Raw genomic sequence first — 20,762 nt, 5'->3', positions numbered from 1 at the left:
AGCTTCTTGGAGAAACTCAAATGTATTATAATCTCAATTAATGTTATCTGGTCAGAAAACTTAAGTTGCCAGACACAGCTTTTTTGTATAACACCAAATTTATCTTTCTCAGCTGTGTTTTCTAAATTAAAACTTCCTTTGAACTTTTCTTTTCTAATACCAAAGAAACACCTCATAGGTTTTTTTCCTTTGCACACTGATTATAATTATTAGCCTATTAACAAATTTGTTTCCCTGGTCTCATTTCTTGACCATGTGCGCATGTATGTATGCATTACTCAACATGACTCTGAGCTCTCTCCCTGTTTTAATTTTTTCTTTTAAAGCAGGATCTTGGACAGCTCAGACTGGCCTTGAACCCCTGATCCTTTGCTAGTGATGGGGTTGTAAGCACACACTGCTGCATCCAGCTTTGCACTAAGTGAGTTCTTCAAAAGACGTGCTCACTGCATTCTTTCTTTCCATTTCCTACTAAAACTAAAATGCTATTTATCATACAAAGTAGTCATTTCCACAAATTATAACACTTTTCATAAAATGATTATGTCATGACATTTAGCACATTAGGGCTGGAGTGAATTTTATTTATTTCAATTCAGCATTAGCCTAGAATTAGGATTCCATTTTGCTCTTTCTGAAAATGACAACTATTGTTCTTCTCTTATTGAAAATATAACACCTATTCAATTTTAGGCATAGATCATTATATACACACATATAGAGGGAAATTAACTAAATATCACTTGTTACATTTGTTTTTCTTTTCTTTTTTTAAAAAATTTTCTGGCTTCTAATCATACATACAAATGTGGATGTGGGAAATATTTAAACGAAGCAAAAATTTCTTCTCCATGAATACTGATTTAACTTCCATTTCACTATGTGGCATTTTACACTCTACTGAACAGAACAGGGATACAAGGATCACACTCTCAAGTTTCAAAATCTGATGGTAAAGCCCCTTAAATATGCCAATATAATTTCTGGAAACACTGTTTTCTTGGAAATTATGAAACTATACCAAGTTGTCCTTCTGGGAGGCCCTGAGATATGATGTAAAGATTTCTCGGCCCCTTTGTAAATGGGCTGGTTTCTCTGGATGTCTTCCATCTTGGCTCCTCAGCAAGGGCCTTCCGTGAATGCCTGACTATACCTAGGCCTTATTTACCTGCCTGTCTATAACATCTAAAATGGCCCCAAGTCTGAAGAGCCACAGCTTCTGAACTCCTAAGTACTTACTGTCTTGACCCCAGCCAGCATCCATTTATTTTTAAAGTAACATACCCCACTCCTCTACCCCTGTCCCCAGATCCCTTGCATGTGCCTTCAACAGGCAAGGGAGGCCATGACTGTGTAGCTGTAAGCACGTGGGAACCTTCCCCCTCAAGGAACTATACTGGGCGTATTTGAATGACTGTCAATTAGATTATAGATTCTTTTCTTCAGTTATTTCATAGACGTGTACAAAACAGACTCTAGCAATAGAGGAGAGAAGAATTCTGAGAAGGTTGGGAGCGGACTACATATTGCAATAGAATCATTGAGGCTCCCCGAGGACTGCTCACACAAAGGTTTTGTCTAGAGAGATAATTCTGAAGGTGAATGTCAAAATTCCGAATTACAAAATGTCATTGTTCTTAATATTTCTTAAGTAAAAAACATACTCCCGGCTAAACTGGTCTACATAGTGAGTTCCAGCCCAGCCAAGGCTACAAAATGAAACCATCTCACAGAAAATAAATAAATAAGTAAATAAATAAATAAGGAGCTATCAAGGACTTTCTCTGAGGCTGAAGAGATGGTTCCATGGTTAAAAGCATAAAATAAAAAATTAAAAAAAAAACATACTCCCAAATTATGATGTAAGTGGAAAGGGAAATTTGTTCTCTACATACTATATTCAACCTCAAAATTCCTTACTCAATCTCAAAGCATGTTTGAAGCAAGGCCAAATTTATTACAATCAGATAACGGTATTTGAACTTTGGGATCTTGCCTCACAACTAAACTAGTGACAGGGGAAAGGCATGGATGGATTTGAGGACCCATGTATAATTATTAACATAAAATACTTCTGAGCAGAGGAAACTGTGACATCTTTCTACATGAACGGGTTCTGAGCATAACCTTGAGAATCCCTGTCACCACAGTTTCCTCAGCCTGTGTCAGTTACTCTATCCTCATCCCTCAGACGTCAGCACAACTATGATAGTTCCTCAATCTGTGTCCTTCTGCCTCTTCTTCTCCCTTGGACAATAGCTGGCTTTGCTGCTGTATCTTGACCATCCAGTCCTCCTGCACCCAGGACATAATTTATTGGAGAATCTTTGTCACTTTGCATGCAAACACATGTAGCTGGACAAACCTCATATTCCTTCAAGGACATGGCAACATCTTGTATGAGGAAGGCTTGTTGATTGAGAATAAATGTTTGCTTACTAAGGCATAAGTGAAATGAAATTGTTCATGATTATAGGAATTTTGTGGTTCATGATAAAATACATCATGAATTTTATGTATGTAATATTATAATTTATTTCCTTATACATAAAGATAATAGTGTATTTTGCTCTTTTCTGTAGACAAGGTTGAATCCTTAGAGAGCCAAACTGAAGCTGTCTAGAATTTTTGTCTCTCTTTTCTTCATAACCTATTTGGTCTTTACAAAGACATCTGCTTTCACATGAATGGATGAGCTGTGAACTGCCCTGCCTTATGAACAGTGCCCTATCCCTCATAGCAAGAAGAGACAATGAAATGGGAATCCTGGTTTACTGGCACCTTAGACAAGTCACTTTGCCATGCATTGGTAAAAATCACACTAAGATGGAATTTCAAAGGTAAATGAGTTCATCAGGTCATTTGAGGATTACAGAAGGTAATAGATATGTACAAAGCTTAGTATGTCCCCAGTGTTCCACGGCTGCTGACTGTTATAATCTCCATCATAACCCTGGAATGGTCACCTTCATCCTCTTCCTCCTCAGTATCACCGGAGACGACTCAAGAATAACCCAACCAAGTTGTCAGGTGGCAAATCTAAGTGAACCACAATATTATATACGACAGTAAGGATACCCAGGGAGATAGAAAGCAGAGAAATTACAAATAACTCAACCAGGGATGGTAGTGCAAGTTAGAGGAGAAATTTAATTCCCTTAAGAATTATTAATCTTTAAAACACACAATAATCTCTTTGAGGCTGAACACATAAACCACAATTAAAATATAACACCCTTCATATATATACATACATATATATGTATATATATACATATATAGTGTGTATGTATGTATATATGTATGTATACATATATACATACACACACAAGTCACCACCTACTCTGCCACTTTGTCACTTTGTTTGAGTAATTTCCTGGGTCCTAAATATCCCTTCTATGTGACCTTCAAACAAGTACTTCTTATGGTACATGCATTATGATTTTTAGAAGAAAAGAAACACTGGTTTTCCATAACAAGTGTAGCTGATATATTTGTTACATTGTTGATACATTGGGAGACTGGGGATTCAGTCTCCCAATACTAACACTCCAGAAGAAGACGTTACAGAGTAGTTTAGGGTACCCACACAAGAAGCTCACCCTTGACGTGAATTCTCTATTGATTGAGAAAATTAAACAGTTCACATTTGTCCCAATTCTGTGTAAGTAATAATGTCACTGCTTGGAGGAGAAGCACCGGAAATTTTAAAGTAAGAATATTTTTGTGCTGATGTATTTGAGCTATACGTATTGATTTTTTTTTTCTTTTTTCCCCCAAGTCAAAAGAAAAAAGAAAGAAAATCTCTAAAATGGTCGTCACCTTGATTTTCGTTCTATAAGTTATCAGTTGTGTATTCTCATGGATGATATTTGGTCATCAGTCAGCACCTCAATTTCCTTGATACCCAACTCTTACTCAAGTATGACAATTACATCTGTCCCCAGTCCATCATGAAATGGTGTCTTTACCTTGAAAGTCCATCACAGAAGCAATATAAGGGGAAAACGGGGATTGGGTCTCCACTAGAATGACACAAAACCATGTCATAGGGAAGGAACCATTCAATGTGTGCTTCCAAAGTCACTGTAACCTTAATTTTTTTTTTTTTTAAGATTTATTTATTTATTATATGTAAGTACACTGTAACTGTCTTCAGCCACTCCAGAAGAGGGAGTCAGATCTTGTTAAGGATGGTTGTGAGCCACCATGTGGTTGCTGGGATTTGAACTCTGCACCTTTGGAAGAACAGTTGGGTGCTCTTACCCACTGAGCCATCTCGCCAGCCCCCACTGTAACCTTAATTCAACTCTCTACACCAAGATTGAGGCTCGGGATACAGAACATGCATCGCCTGGAGCACATTTCCACAAGTACTGAGAATACAGAAAATCATGTCTTAAGTCTCAGGATGTATACCGACTCTCTGAAGATGGGGCTGGAAAATCTGATTATCCATAGAAGTATTGCTAAACAAACTAGGAATCTGGAGGAATTTCAGGAAACATGAGGAGCAAGTGGATTCAGGCCAAGCGAGAGAAATTTCATGGTCCACGTTGGCCACCTGGAAGCCTCTGGTTCTCCTTTCAAATGCCCCACTATTTCAGCCCATCTGGGTTTCCAAAGATCAATGGGATTGAAGACAAATGACACTAACTGGTTGGATAAAAGGCCCACTCCATGAGATGAAACCCATGTCTGATACTGCTAAGGTGGCCAAGAATCCCAGACTTGATAGGCTGTAGACCAAGGTGGGAACCAAATACTACAGTTTTGCTAAAAGTACAGAGCAAAAAAGATGACACAGTCATTCGACAATGCTTTGCTGGTATCTCAAAGCACATAGGATTATCCGTGTTTTTTGTTTTTTGTTTTTTGGTTTTTTTTTTCCTACCTGGATGATTCTAATATGCCTGCCCTCGTGGTGGCCTCCCACAGTCTGAGGTGTTTGAATACTTGGTCTCCAGCTGATGACCATGTTTGGAGTGGTTTTAAGAAGTGTGGCCCTGCTGTAGGAAGTATATCACCGAGGGAGGCGTTGAGATTAAAAGCCTGGACACCGTTTCCAGCTCGCTCTCTGATCTGTGTCTCTGGTCCAGGATGTGAGTGAGCTCTCAGCTTCCAGCTTCTGCTGCCATGCCTGTGGCCTCCTGCCATGCTGTCCCCACCGTTATGGATTCTACCCTCGAGGATCTACCCTCTTCTGTAAGTTGCCTTGACCCTGGTATTTCTTCACAGCATGAGAAACATAAGGAACACAGACCTTTTCTCTCCTTTAACCTCTGCTCAGATATAATCTCTAAAGAGCCCCTCCGGCTACCAATCAGAGCAGAGTGTTTCTCATTCCATAGTCCACACCACACAGGCCTCCGTTGTTTATACCAAGCGTCCGTTCACTGATATGTTACCTCACTGGTTTATTAGTTACAGCCTTCCTTAAGTCATTTTCTGACTCCCTTGATTAAAAAACGTGACGTGTCAGAGGGCAGGAACTTACTTCCTCTATTATTTCCCTGTCTTCCACATTTGCATGCTTGCTACATAAGAGGAGTGTTGCCATTCATTGTGCTTGAATGGAGGCTGAGGCTCAGAGCGTCCACCTGAGGTATCTATCTGCTCACGTGTCTGTGCTCTGCCAGCGGAGGGCATCCCCTATTTAGCTGGGCTTTGCGTTCTCCCTTCTGATGCGGGTGTCAGCCCTTTTGGTCCCCTTGCTGCTCAAAGGCCCTGCCTGATGTCCCTTCCTCTCTCTGCTGTTGCTCACCAGGCCTCTGACTCCTCTGGGATATTGAAGACTGCAACAGACAAGGAAGAGAGTTCAAAACCTTCCTGACACTCACATACTTCTCTGTCCCTATGCTGGGAGCCTAGGTGAAAAGATTAGCAACTCTGTGCCTCGGTTTCCCTCATGAAAATGGTAAAAAGGGAAACTAAAGCAATCATAGTGTTTGTTGGATTATACGGGATCACCGATGTTTCCAGAATCTGGAAGACCCTGTAACTTGGCAAACGCTAAAGAGTCATAATGATAATCATTCCATACATTTGTGCCCTTAATCAAAATACTACCTTTTACTTAAAAATTTCAGGCATGCTGTTATTGCTAATTAGGTATATTTTATTATCATGAATTATAGAGTTAGCTGGTGAGTGCTGAGTATGAATTCAATTGTAGTTATGCAGAAACATATCAGATGTTAAGTATACTATTTTTATATTGTTAATAAGAATGAAATTCCTTCAGAAAAACATTCATGCGATTTTCTTACTTTCCATTTTGTTGGCTTCAATATTCATTTATATTTTTAGATGAAGACATATAAACATGGATTGTAAAATCATGTATTTCCCCTAAATAAAACAACAACAACAACAAATTTCAGGCTCAGTACTTGCATACTATCGCTGTTAGTTGCCACACAAATAGTTGTCAAGCCTGGTTTGGTGGCATATGCCAATAATCACAGCACTCAGGGGAAGAAAAAGAGCACAGGTTAAAGGTCACCAGGATGGCATTGAACTGTCTAGAATACCAAAAAACACACACACACAAAATGTTCTTGCTTTATCACACATAAAGGAGCCCAAAAGGAGAGACAAGAAAGGTCACTATCTACTAACTCAAAAGCTCAAAAAAAAAAAAAAAAAAAAAAACTTTGTATTATTGAGGTTTGGATGAAGAAAGATCTGTGTTTAGAATTCTGTACTTCTGACAGTAATTTCAACTTGACCTTTTTCATTTTTAATTCCCCAAAACTGCCTCCTTCCAAAAGAACAGGCTTCAAACTTGTCACAATCTTGGGTAATTTTTCTGTCCCTTCAGGAGTCTTTTATCACTATTGGCTGAGAAAGCAAGTGAAATATTGTCTTGCGCTTGATTTTACCTAAACGATAATTCTCAGATCCACTGGATCATTGCCCAAACAACTGAGAATAAAAATCAAGAAAAAAAAAAAAAGTGAAACTAAGTGATGCTGATTTCTATCCTGCAGAAACACAAGTGAAGATCCAGGTAACACTGGGTGGGGAAGGGGGGATGAAGAACAAGCTCCCCTGGGGTTCCTTATGGGTTTCACAAGGGTGTGTCATGGATCCACCCTCTGGATTCTATAGGATTCCAGCATCAACTGCTCCAGCTGGCAAGTTATCCGGGATGCCGTAATGCTCCTTGTCCCTGAGCAGCTGGCTCAGCATCTAATTCCATGTTTCCATTCCAAAGGGTTGGGAAGATGTCCTTAGAGACATGCGCACGCTTGCTACATTAGGAACTTGAATCCCCGCTGTCCTTTACAACACTCTGACTTGTGCCAAATCCCTCTTTTTAGTTTTTTTAGGGTCCAGGTTTAAATATTAAGAAAACGAATATTATTCTAATTAGCCTCGAATAGACCAAAGGAAGTCCCTGGGTGTAATAGTCCTTGTAACGGGATTCTAACCCCGTGTGTGCATCCTAACCTCAGTCTGCAGGGTCGAGCTGTTCTCTTCGCTCTACTTTGTCCTAGCCATTATTGGATTCTCTTGGATTTGATGGATGGATCTTTTAATACAGACAGCAGCAGTTTCTGAGATGGACCCTTCCTCTCTAGCTCTGTTATCTGCAAAGCAACTGAAACCCTGTCTTGTGCGCTTTGACTTTACCAAAATGACAATTCATAGGATTATTTCCCAGATAATGGAGAAAAAAAATCAAGAAAACAGAGTTAAGTAATAATTTCTCCCCTCTTCCTCTTCTTCTTCTTCTTCCTCTTTCTCCTTTTCTGGAATTGTTCTCAGTCAGCTACTTTTCTTTCTTCTTCTTGGATGGAACTAACAAATGCCTCCAATTGGAAAAAGTATAATTCTCCTCCAAGTCCATCCTTATAGCAAATAAGCCACGGTACAGAAATCTGTCCCTGCAGTGTCCGGGTGACACACTGTGGCTAACCCTCTTGAATAGTGGTTATAATCTACCACTCTGTTTTCAATAGCATCAGTATAAATAAACCATAATTTTCCAATTAGTCCTTGAATGTGAATCATGGTGTTTTCACCTTTATTCTTCCCCAGTATGATGGGCTGTTAACAGTTTTGCTCACTTTTCTACATACAGATACTTTTGGTTCTGTGGGCAAGTTCCAGAATATAAGGCCCACGGTTCAAAAGTTCACCTATTTAACTACCTCAGTTCATGTGACTCTACACACACAATTAAATAAAATTACTGTTTTGCCATATAGATAATATGTGTTGTGTTTTACACTATATAGTAAGCAGATATATTACTGTAGTGTTGGTTTTTCCTCTCTTTGGTTCTTACATCTGGAACATTTGGATAAAAAGCTGTTCTTAACACTGTCAAATAGTTTTGTTTTGTTTTTTTTTATTTTATTTTTGTTTTTTGTTTTTTTTTTCAGAAAACTCCAACCTAGCTAGCATGTAAAAGACCCCAAATCAAAACCCATCTCATTGTCCTGATATTTCAAGGCTAATCCATGCGTATTTTTAGCAGACCATTTTTTTTTTTCTCATAGTTGTTTGTGGTTTTTATCTACAGTGCAAATGACCATCTGTGCAGAGTGGCTTACGGTTTATGTATGGTAGCATCAAAGTGTACCATGGGGAGGAACTCTGAGTGGGTCATTTGCACCACTTAGCAAATATTCATTTGTCCCTGAATGTTTATAATAAACTAGACATATCAACTTTTTCCCTGTGCTTCCTTTCAAATATTCTTTGGGATGGATATTGAGCCAGCAAATGTTCTATAAGCCAGTGCTCAAATGGTACCACACACCACACAGCTCTCTAGTTTGAAATAGAAGATCATTTCTGGGTTTTTGTACTCTGAATCAACAGTTTATCGACTAGTCCCTCTGTTAAAGATCCCTGCACAAGAACAAAATGTTCTTTTAATAGCTGGCATTTTAATATAGAATGTTTTAATATGAACAAAAGGGGATAGAACAGGATATAAAGAAAATCTCTTATTCATTAACCATCAACATTTATATGTCCACGCAATTCTTTAACAACCTGTGACATACATATTTGCAGATCTGAAACTGAAGCTTACAGACATCAAGTAACTTCCTTGGGGTCACATGGTAAGTAAGAAGGAATGTCCATCACCTACCCCCTTTCAAGTCCCGTTCTGCAGCCCACATCTTAAATCCAGCCCAGCACCGGCTACCCAGAGATCTGACTCACTGGCACGCATACATTCTGTTCAGATGATTGTTCCCTTCTTGGGTAGAAACGCCACAACAGCCTGAATACACCGTCTGTCAAAATGCACGCAAGAGGCTGATAGCCTACCGACCCAGAATGGCTCTGGCCTACTCTTGGGGGCTGGTTAAAGGGTTACTTCAGGTTTTGCTGAGCTGGCTCCTTTCTGAGTCTGAGGTTGACATTTGTCCCAGAAGCACTCGTGGTTGGTGTCAGGACTACTTTACATGGACAGTGTTTGGTCTCAGACTTCCTCCTGGTGATAGAAGATAAGTCTACTCTAGTGTATATCAATGATGCAACAGCAGCAACAGCAACACCAACACCACCACTCAGGTTTGTCTGTTAAAGGAGTGTGGGATAACTTACCCTTTTTACTCTACTGTTTCTCCCCTATATGAATCAGACTTCTTCTGGGAAGTGAATAGGATTTTTCTTTGTGATATCAAGAAGTCCGGTTAGAAATTGCCTCAAATGTCTTGTGTTTAATAAACTGTCTGTGGAAGGGATTTTAGGAAGTGCCAAGCCCGTCCTTGCTCTGCTACCATTCCCGATCCCTCCAAGAACTTCAGCATCGACAATTCTAGACATTTTTCAAGAGCAGAGATTTTAAGTCAGGTTCACATCAGCTTCAAAGCCCATTTTCCCCCCACAGTGACAATGAAATATATACCCTTTTGGCACTGTTGTTGAAGGGGGCGTCTCTGACCCTGAACATGACAGCTAATACAACAGCACAGTGCATGCAATTAATAAACGAATTAATGCTACTTTCTCCTCTTTGGTGCGGGTTGGGGGTGGGGGGAGGGGGGAGGCATAACTTTGCCCTGGAAGGTAAGGGTGGGCATCAGTGGGTACTCTTTGCAAATAGCCAGGCAACCTTTGTGTTAGCCTTTCCACTTGCACTGGGTCTATAGAGGGAATTGCAGCCGCCAGAGGAACCCTGAGTTTCAATGCTGAGGTTAAGACAAAACCCCGCTGCTACCTGCTGGTCCTTCCCCCAGTGTCTGTAGCACAAACCATGCCTGGCCCAGCGAAGTAGGCTGCCAAACTCCCAAGCCACCAAACCCAGACACCTGAAACTGGTTCCACACTGGAAGAGCTAGGGACGTTTGGGGTTGGAAGAAATTGGAAGTGGCTAAAACCTCAGGCGCAGTGAGGGCATTCGAGAGCGGAAGAGACTAAAACCAAAGGTGCTGATGGTGGGGGGAGGGGCGGCACTGTGCGGCAGAGGCTCCAGGAGCGCTCAGCTCTTCATGGATCTCTAATGCCCCACAAGGCATCCCGGTTCTTGCACGGACATCCATGACAGGCCCCTGGCTCACACTCCAACTTAAGAAAGCAGTGCACCCAGCAATCAGCTTCACTCCTCTAGCGTAGACGGTTTTAACTGATCAGCCAATTAGGTCCATCAGTCCGGGCTCCAGCCTTCCCAGCGCTGCGCTGGGACCCAAGGTACCACTGGCGTGCCTTAAAAGATGCACCGGTATCCCACGTGCGGACCAAACTCCACGGAGAACCAAAGGGTGCCCAAATGCCAGCAAGGAAACCACAAACACCGGAGACAAGGTTTTGGTGCCGCCTGCTAGGACCGTGATGAACAATGCTCCGGACCCTGTGCGCCCTCCCTTCCCAGGGCACTCTCACCATTTGTAGCCTCGGCCGCGCTTGAACTTGAGGGTGAGCACAGTCTCCAGGACCAGCAAGAGGTTGAGCAGGGCGAGCAGCCAGTAACGGTGCTCTTCCTTTACCCAGGTCACTCTCCAGACGGCGACTAGGGAATGCAACAGGAACAGCAGCCGGGTGACCAGGGCCTTGAGCAAGACCAGCCCCTCCATTCTGCCCTTGCGCTCTGCCAGCCCGGCGCCTGCGCCCTACCGACCCCGTGGGCAGCACCCTGTGTCCACCTCAGCTCAGGAGCGGGACAGCCCTGGGACTGTGATTGCCGGCCCAGGGTTCTTGCTCACACTCCCGCGCAAGTCTCCAGTAGGACAGGAGAGAGCCGCTTGCCCCGCCCCTCCAACTTCCAGAGAACTCTTCAAAGACAGAATCCAAAGCCAGCTTCTCCTGGCTGCTGGGCTCTGCAGGCAACTGGGACTGCACCGCCCAGGCTCTCTCGGGGGTTATTCTGCAGCACAGCCCATCCTCCTGCAGATGCTGGGGCCCAGCCTCCATTCCTGCCCTCTTTCCCACCCCCATGACCCCAGGGAGTCCATAAGAATGCCCTCCACCCCACGCCAAGGAGGTGGAGGTGAGCTGATGGCCAAGGTGTGAAAGAGCTTTTTCTATCAGCGCTCACTTTTCTATCTTTGCTTTTTCCCCCCAAGTGTTCTCTAGATCATTCCCACATTCAGAGGAGCACAACTGGCCCTCGCGATGACTCGAAGCTGGGACTCAGGAGAACCAAAAGAATCTGCTGTCCAAGCAGTTTTAAAACTGAAGGGTTTTTTTTTTCCTTTTGTTTTTTTGGGTTTTCTTCCCCCCCCCCCACCCCCAGTTTGAAGAATTGAAACTTCCCCGGAACCACGGGTCAACTGACAGCCTGGGCTTCCCAAGATCTCATTCAGAGCATGGGTAACTCTAGTGTACTTATTCTTAGCTGATGGCTCCTGGTCCCCCACCCCCACCCCCACCCCGGGAGGTGGAGGCAAGGGGATTGCTGTGAATTCAAAGCCAGCCTGCCAGCATGTTCTACTGTGCGAAACCATAACTCTAAAAATAATAATAATAAAATAAAGGAAGGTTGCAGCTTTAGCTTAGTCTTAGAGCTCTTATCCAGCATGGGGGAGGGGCGAGAGAGCTTGTGGGGAGGGGGAGGAGAAGGGGAGGTGATCCACATGAGTAGGTGACGTACAGCTTTGGGATCCAGAACTCTTTAAATGAAGATTTGTGACTTAGTTTTCTATCATCAGAGCCAAAGAAAGAACTGAAGTCAGGGCTTCAAAGCCCGGTGTGATTTTTGTTTCTTTGTTTTCTGTCCTCCAGGCTTCTTGTATGTATTTATTTATTTATATTATTATTATTATTATTATTATTATTATTATTTGTTTTGCAGATTTTTAAAAATGGATTCAATATCTCAGTGAAATATATGTAGGAAAGCTGTGTTTGTAAATTGAGAGGCTATACAGCTAGGAGAGACGATTATAAAAATCGTGAAGTGAACTAAGGTATTGAAATCTTGCCAGGTTTACCTAGGGCCTTCAAAGCTCTGGGCCACTCTGTGTCGCTCTGTTTGGTTACAAGGAGAGTTTAGAAAGCTATAGTCCTAGCACCACGAAGCAGGAGTACCCTCTTGTTCATACAAGTAACCGAAAGAAAAGTCTACAGGAAATGTTATCATTGAACCATAGGGAGCATCCATAAGGTTATAGGTGGAGAACATAGAGGTTACAGCCAGGAGCATGGAAGGCACCGCTCTTTAGTGTTTAAGACAAGGAAAATCAGCAAGGGAAGAGAAAGCCACAATACCCCTAAGACCTATCAAAGCCTTCAGCAAAAACCAAGCTAATCCCCCTAGAGCCAAATAAATTGGATTTACTATGGTTTCCTGGAGACACTCCGTGGACACTAGACTGGATTGGTAAGAGGGTTAGAAAAGTTTTTAAATGTCAAGGATGACTGATTAGAAAGTATCTGGGCTTGATTTAGGGGGCCTTAGTGGTCTTAGGTCTCAAAGATCATGGGGCATCAGATTGGGTGCTCTCGAGAGGGGATTGGCTATCTCGCTGAGCCTAGCTTGGATAGGGCAGTGCTCGGTCATTTGTAGCTTGAATAATAATGTATGGACTATGCTCACACCTGAGCGTAAAGGGACACTCCTTGTATCCTAATCTACAGGGACACAGAATTTGTCTTCCCTGGTGTGAAGTGTTCTTTGTTCAAGAGGAGGATGTCAAGGAGTGGCCAGAAGAGATACATCAGTCCCTTACTGACAGTGACTTCTCTGTCCTCCATGCATGGCAAGGACTTTCCAGAAAGGGCATAAAACAAGGGACATTCAGTGTCTTCTAAACATTTTTCTTGGTTCAACTTGGCTGGATCTGAAAGGCAAACATTGTCATTAAAGACACTTTAAAAATTCTCTTTTCTTTCTTCTGCCTCGCTCTAAATAGGGGAGGGGCTTTGAGAAATATCTGAAGATCTCCAATAATTGCTTTTAAATGTATAAAAAACACTAAGCAATTTAGAATGTCCATACAGCTTGACAAAGAGTCTCAGTGTCAACACGTAGTCCCTTGGGTATCAGCTGGGGTTATCCACAAAACACAACATCCACCTCCCATTGGCTTCCCTGTAAGCTTTCAGCAGAACCCTCTTCCTTTCCGAATACAAAGTGAATGCCTTTCTTTCTCAAACTTCTTTTTAAAATACTGTGATTTGGGTTTCAAGGTAGAGCCTTTCCCCAGCTCAAGTAAGAGGGTAACTGCTGGGAGGAAGTGCCTGTTCTAAAGTAGGGGTAGACTCCCTGGGGACCAAGCATCCATCCTCTCAGAATTGCAAGGTCTCCAATCACTGCCCAACAACTCTGACCTTGTTGGCCTCCAGCCAAATGTTTCAAGTTGGGAAGGGATTCTATCCACTTCCTTTAATGCTAGGCTAGATACCGGGACTCACGGCTTGTGCTGGAACATTCCCTAGAGACATGTGTGTTGAAGTCGCAGTCCTTAGTTGATGGTGTTGCTGAGTGGATACAAGTGGCTCTGACGTAAATGTTAGGTTGATGTTGTGTATGGACACTTGACTGGGTCGACCTCTGGAAGATAGCAGCAGTGGTAGAAACCTTGGCCTGACTTGAAGATGGGTTGCAGGATATGAGATTAAAGGAGTATCTTGTCTCCACTCCCTGTCTCCTGTCACCTCTGGATGAGTTACATAAACCTGCTTTATTCTGTGTTCTTTATGATATTCTTGCCATTGACTTGAAGTCAGTCAAGCAATAACAAAAGTTCTGAAACCATGAGCCAGACATCATCCCTCCCTTAGGTAGCTCAAGTTGAGTATCTTGTTACAGTGAAGAGATAGATAGTCACTCACCAGGTCATGTCACCAGCCACCGCGCAGACTACCAGTTGACTGCCATTCAGCCACTTTCCACAATCCTTATACAATGAGTACTTTAGTGTAGCATTCCAGGTTCTCCAACATGGGATTTTAGGTAGAGCAGTTTGAGCAGTCCCAGAGTGGAGGGCAGAAGGTATGTTGACTGACACATGTAGAACCGCTCATATCTGTGTTTACATGCTAACATAAAATACTTGTCATGGTGCAGGTACCCCTGCCTCATGCTGCATTCACTCTGGTATGTGATTGTGAAGACATCTGGGTGCTTACGATAGGGATGCGGTCCAAGATTACATCTCCATCCAGAGGTCACCAAAGGGAGAGGCTGGTCTCAGAAGTCCCATTCCTCTGGAGTGGTAATCTCCATTCCTCCCTTAACTTCATGTGCATACTATTTAGATACCATTTTGATACATAAATGTGTGTCGGCATGCGCTAGACAATGATTGAAAAAGTCAATTACTCTCTGATGGCGCACGTCTATTCCCCAGAGGAATTAGTCTCAATCAACACCCTTTATTTACACTTTTTCTGGTGGCTACAGTTACACCTTTGAAATATATTTTAATGTTCTTCCAGTTCAGCTGAGTCTAAATTTTGATTTTCCTTGGTCATTTCTCCATGACATTCACTACCTTTTAGAATGTGGTCATGGTTAGATTTAGCCGTCCACCTGACATACCTAAGAAGAGGAAATCGAGGAATTTCTCCATGGGAGTAGCCTGTAGTGTGTTTTCATGATTACTGATTGATATAACCCAGTCCAGTCCACTGATGGCAGTGCCATCCCTAGGCAGGTGGACCTTGGCTGTCTAAGAAAGACAACTGAGTAACACGGGGGAAGCAAACCAACAAGCAGGGTTCCTCCATGGTCTTGGTGTCTCTCCATGGACTATATAGATCTGTACTTTTGGAAGCCAAATAAAGCCTTTTCTCCAGAGGAGACACTGGCTCTGCTCAGTGTCTAATTATGGCAACAAAACCAAACTGGACAAGTGCCTTATTTCATTTGTCTTTTTATCCATACTCAGATGGCACTTCTGTACTTCACCTCCCACATGTCTACCTCTCAGTCTTTTGACTTTTCCTAAAGCTTCAGCAGTGAAACTTGTCAATTTATTTCAATTTGTGAAAAGCTATTTAATCGCAAATTGATATTTTTCACATGGCTTATTTTTGCTGGGTGTAGACTAACATCTTTTAAACTATTTTAACAATATAATTGGCAGCTTTTGAATAATTCTGTCCCCCTAAATTATTGCTCATGTTATTCAGTCCCATGTTTCAGTGTCTGTGTTTCCTAGTTTATATATTCTCAAACAACTAAAGATACTCTCTGAACACATTGAAAATTTGTATCTGGGTTGAGCACAGGATGAAATAAGCTGCCGTAGCCAGCCTTTACCATCAACTGAATTGGATTTAGAATCATTTAGGAAATGCACCTTTGAGTATATGTGTTCAGACAATTTCAGAACAGTTTAACAAAAGAGGGAAGACCTACGTCAGTGGTAGACAACACCATCCCATAGGCTGTAATCCAAGACTGAAGAAACAGGGGAAGAGGGTGGCTGAACACTGGGCTTCCTCTCTCTCTCTGTTTCCGGCAACTGTCTCATGTTCCTCTGCTAGATTACCCCCAACCTGACAGACTGTCCCCCCCCCCCAACCTATGAAGGGGTCTTTTTTTCTTCTTTAAGTTACTTATGTCAGATGTTTTATCACAGCAATGACAGTGATACACAGAGATATAGATACAGATATAGATGATATAGGTATAGCTGTAGATATAGATTAAACTATGTATAGATGTAAATGAAGATATATAGAATAATTCCAGAGTAGTTTAACAAAAGAGAGAAGACATACATTAATTGTAGGCAATACCATTCAAAAGACTGTGGTCCATATATATGTATGTATATGTGTATATGTATGTCAGGTATGTTGACTGACACATGTAGAACCATTTATATCTGTGTTTACATACTAACATAGACGATGTTCCATGACACAGGTATCCAATCCTGCTTTGTGATATCTTCACCCTGTTATGTGATTGTGAAGACATCTGTGTGCTTGCAGTGGGGATACAGTCCAAGATTACATCTCCATCGTTACTAAAGGGAGAGGTTGGTCTCAGAAGTCACATTCTTCTGGGATGGTAATCACCATTATGCAGATGGAGAGAGAGAGAGAGAGAGAGAGAGAGAGAGAGAGAGAGAGAGAGAGAGAGAGAGAGAGAGAGAGAGAGAGAGAGAGAGAGAGAGAGAGAGAGAGAGAGAGATTGCTGTTTGTCCATTGCATGAGCTATGGTTCTAGATAGAGGGCCATGAGGAGGAGCAGGCAATAATGTCTAGAATGGGTGCCTCACAGATGTGAATCAAACCATGGTTCTCCTCTATACCCCTCACACCAGCTGTGGCTTCAGAGAAGGTCTGCGTCTACCCACAATGATACGTCTATGTGGTGTCCTCTACAGCTTCACCCAATTCAAGATCTATCTTCTGCCCCTTCCTCTAAGGACTGCTCGTGTTAGTTTGAGGGAATCGTTGATGGCACCCTTGAGGAAGGAGACAGAGATGATTGACAGTTTCTATTGCTCTTGGCCCAGCCACTGAGCAAGCTGACACCACGGCTGTCTGCTTCTGCTGGATGTGTGGTATTAGCTTCTCCTGGGTCCTCAGGGGGTGCAGCTGGGCCCCTTCACTGTCTCAAGCTGTCTTGTTTCCTCTGACTTCTCACTTAATGGTTCTATCGATGTTGTGTCTATCTGGGAGTTCTTAAAATCCCTTTCTCCAGTTCTTCTGGGTTTATGAAACTTTTCTTTCATTTTCAAAGTAGAGTCTTGGGTTCCTGGTTCACAACCTAGAACATAAAGCAAGCAGCTTTATGTACTATCTTAAACTGTGTGGCTTAAATGTAAGACATGAATTCAGGTATACCAGGAAGTTTATGATGTCAGAGAAGAAAGCAGCAAGAAGCTTATCATCAGTTGTAGTGACTGTTTTTTCTTTAAAAAAGAAAGCAAATTCAAATGTAACTATCAATAAATGGATGCATATTTTGAAAGCTAGTGAAGGAGAAAAAACTAAAAGTTCAGGTGAGGATCTAGATGTGTCTGCCTTCTTCCTGCCTTCTCCAAGTGTTGGCTCACCTTCCCCTTAAGTGATGTGCCTCTGGTCAAGTCACTTCATTGGATTTGTGATGCTACTTTCTTGTCTATGGTTAGGATTAAACTGTCTACTATTTGAAAAGGTTCTGAGAAAAAAAAATCCCCAGAATATAGACACTTAGCAAATATTTGCTAAGTGAACAAATGGAGTTATCACAAGGGTTGGATGAACGGCAGACAAAGCCTACATGTCATTCCGCAGAAGCTGTCACCAGTGAATTTTCTTTTCATGCCAGCTTCTTGTGGGGGTAAAAAAAAAAAGTTAAAAGCAATAAGTGTCATTCCTCTGGGTATATGAGCTTAATATCTTATTCTGTCATGTGAAGCAAAACCATCATACAGTTGCGTCTTCTGTGATAAGTAATGCTAAAATTGCTAGTGATTTTTGCTACTCTTGTGAGACACACCTCCCACCACAGCAGAGTGGCTTAATTAGTCCTCAGATCCACATGGCTAGATTTGAACCCTGGGTAGGTTATAGTTGAGCAGTGCTTCCCTCAGGGGTTATACTTAAATCCTAATGCCTAGCGTCTCAGAATGTAACTATATCAAGAATAAGTCCTATTTTGTCCTCGCCCTGCATTGTCGTAGCTTATAATGATACATACGATAGATTCGCTGTGATGCTTTTAGACATGTGTACAGCAGGCTTGAGGACACTCCCCATTACTCTCCTGGATTCCCATCACCCTGCTCTCCTGAGCACTTTACTCCTCCTATGTACATACTATCGTTATACTTTTTCACATTTGACACGTGAGAGGAAACATATGATTGTCCCAAGGCTGGCTTATACAAACTCCAGTTCCATGATTTTTCCTGAAAATGTCCTTGTCTAGTTCTTCCTTGTGGTGAATAGAGCTTTGCAGTCTGTAATATCTCTACCCGATGCCTCCAGTATCCATTCATCTCTTGCGGGGGTGGGGGTGGGGGTGGGGGTGGGGGTGGGGGTGGGGGGGCACCTGAAATGATTCTAAAACTTGCCTGCCATCAACAGTGCCATGATTAGCATGAGTGAGCTTGTGTCTATCACATGGTGAGTTTGACACGTTCGGGTACAAGCTCAGAATGAATAAAGCTGGGAATCATGGTTAGGATGCTGAGAAACCACCATATTGGCTTCTATAGTGGTGGTACTAGTTAACAGTCCCACCAACAGTTCATGAAGGTCCCCTCCTCCATCCTTGCCAACATTCCTTATTTATTTGTTTTCACTCTGTGATCACTATTATGACTGAGGTGAGATAGGATTATAATATAATTGTAATTTGCTATTCCCTGATGACTAAGGATACTGCACCTTTTTTTCCTCAGGGATTCACTGACTGTTGACATTTCTTTGGAAGCATCCCTTTATTTCATTTGCCGCTTTATTGGTTGGGTTACATGTTCTTTGTGTTCTCAATATTTTGAGTTCCTTATACATTTGATATACTCAGTTTATGTTAAATGAGAACCTGGCAGGGTCTCTCCCATTCTGTAGCCCATTTACTCTCTGTATGTTGTTTCTTCTGTTGTGCAAAGACTTTTTAATTTGACTTGTTCAATTGTCAGTATTTTTCCATTTTTTTAAATCCATTAGTGTCTCATTCAAAGAGTAATTGTCCAAGTCTATATGCTGAGGCATGTTTTTATATAATAAGTTCAAAGTTCCAGGCCTTGTGTCCAGGCCTTTGAACAAAATTGGAAAGATGGGCCCAGTGTTAATGCTCTATATACGGTTCTTCCGCATTAGTTTTAAAACTAAGATCTTGAGAAACATGATTACATCAAAACATAACCTCGCCTTAGTTATTTGTGTTACTCTAACAAAATACTAACACTGGCTAGTTTACACAACTGTCTATTCATGTCTTATAATTTGGGGTACTGGGAAAATCCCAGGCTCTAACAGGGCCTTTGGTCCAATAAACAGTCTACTTTCTGAACGACGGGACAGGATATCGTGGAGTTACAGAGAACAAGAGGGCAAAACAGACAAATATCCTTGTCAATTCATTGTATAGGGACCTAACCCATTCATGAGAGATGAGTGAAGGCCCACTTCTCAGTATCATATGTATCTCTTGAATATGGTAGAGAACACGTCCACAAGAGCAGAGCCACAACTGTCTAAGCTTTAATCCAATCTCATCGGTGTCCTTAAAATAAAAGGAAATTGGGACCCATCGATTCCAGAAGAATTAGCTTCAACAGAACAGACATGGAAGTTAAACTAAGAAGGCTGCTCTCTCTGCAAGCCAAGAAGAAAGGCCTCAGAGTAAGCTGAACAGGTCAGGTCTGGTTTTCACTCCAGGACTTTTAGCCTCCCGAATGTGGGGGAGTGAATTAGTAGTAGGTAAGCCACATAGTCTGTGACATCCATCTTTGGCTCCAGTTCTAGGAGATACAATTCCCTCTTTTGGCTTCCATGGGCACTTCATGCACATGATATACAGACATACATCCAGGCAAAGCACCCATATACTTAAAGTAAAAATAAATCTTTTTTAAAAGAATGTGCTGTGGGCATGATGTTATTGTGCACTATGTAAAGATTATCCTTGTCTTACTCAAGTGCTGACTTCTGTACCCCCTATCTGGTTACAACTCTTACTCTGAGAGTCTCCTGTCTCAATGTTGTGTAAACATTGCTCCCCAATCATCCCCCAATTGGTTAATAAAGCTAGCTGGTCAGCCAGTGACAGAGCAGGGGAGATAATAGGCCTGGACTTCCTTCCAGGTATGGGAGGAGACAGGAAGTGGAGATTCTCCACCGGAAGAGAGTCCAAGAGGCATGACCAGAAAACACCCGGAGCTCACAGATCCATAGTAGTACTGACGTGCAAGTATTTGCCCGGGGCGTAGGTAGCCAGATTTATCTTCTAGAATTAAAAATAGTGTAACACTGCTCAGTTGTTGTGCTCTGAAAGCTTGTTAAATATGTCACTAGCAATGCACTAGTGGGATTTAAGTGAGATCATTTAGCACAAAGTGTGGCTCCCACTAAGGGCTAAATATATTCACTTTTTGTTTTGTTTTGTTTTGTTTTGTTTTTCGAGACAGGGTTTCTCTGTATAACCCTGGCTGTCCTGGAACTCACTTTGCAGACCAGATTGGCCTCGAACTCAGAAATCTGCCTGCCTCAGCCTCCCAAATGCTGGAATTAAAGGTGTGTGCCACTACGCCCGGCTTATATTCACTATTTTTAAAAGCTAAGAGTATTAATTTGTATAACAATAATATATATATATATATATATATATATATATATATATATATATATATATATTATACTGATAATCACAGTAATTGCTTTAATTGGAACCAGCTATAGAGA

General features: G+C 42.0%; 1 protein-coding gene across 1 annotated transcript in view; it reads right to left on the bottom strand.

Moving 5' to 3' along the window:
* The window catches only part of Tmem26 (transmembrane protein 26), a 46,779-nt gene extending 35,582 nt beyond the window's left edge, over positions 1–11,197 (bottom strand). Inside the window, exon 1 of the mRNA XM_021205135.2 lies at positions 10,852–11,197. Coding sequence (XP_021060794.1) covers positions 10,852–11,042 — 191 coding nt within the window. The 5' untranslated portion in view covers positions 11,043–11,197. The remainder of the gene's footprint in view (positions 1–10,851) is intronic.
* Between the last annotated feature and the right edge of the window lie 9,565 nt (positions 11,198–20,762).

Source organism: Mus pahari, chromosome 9, assembly GCF_900095145.1.
Source record: "Mus pahari chromosome 9, PAHARI_EIJ_v1.1, whole genome shotgun sequence".
NCBI classification, from domain to species: Eukaryota; Metazoa; Chordata; class Mammalia; order Rodentia; family Muridae; genus Mus; species Mus pahari.
The sequence above is the reverse complement of the archived record's forward strand: the minus strand, read 5'-3'. Positions and strand labels throughout refer to the sequence as shown.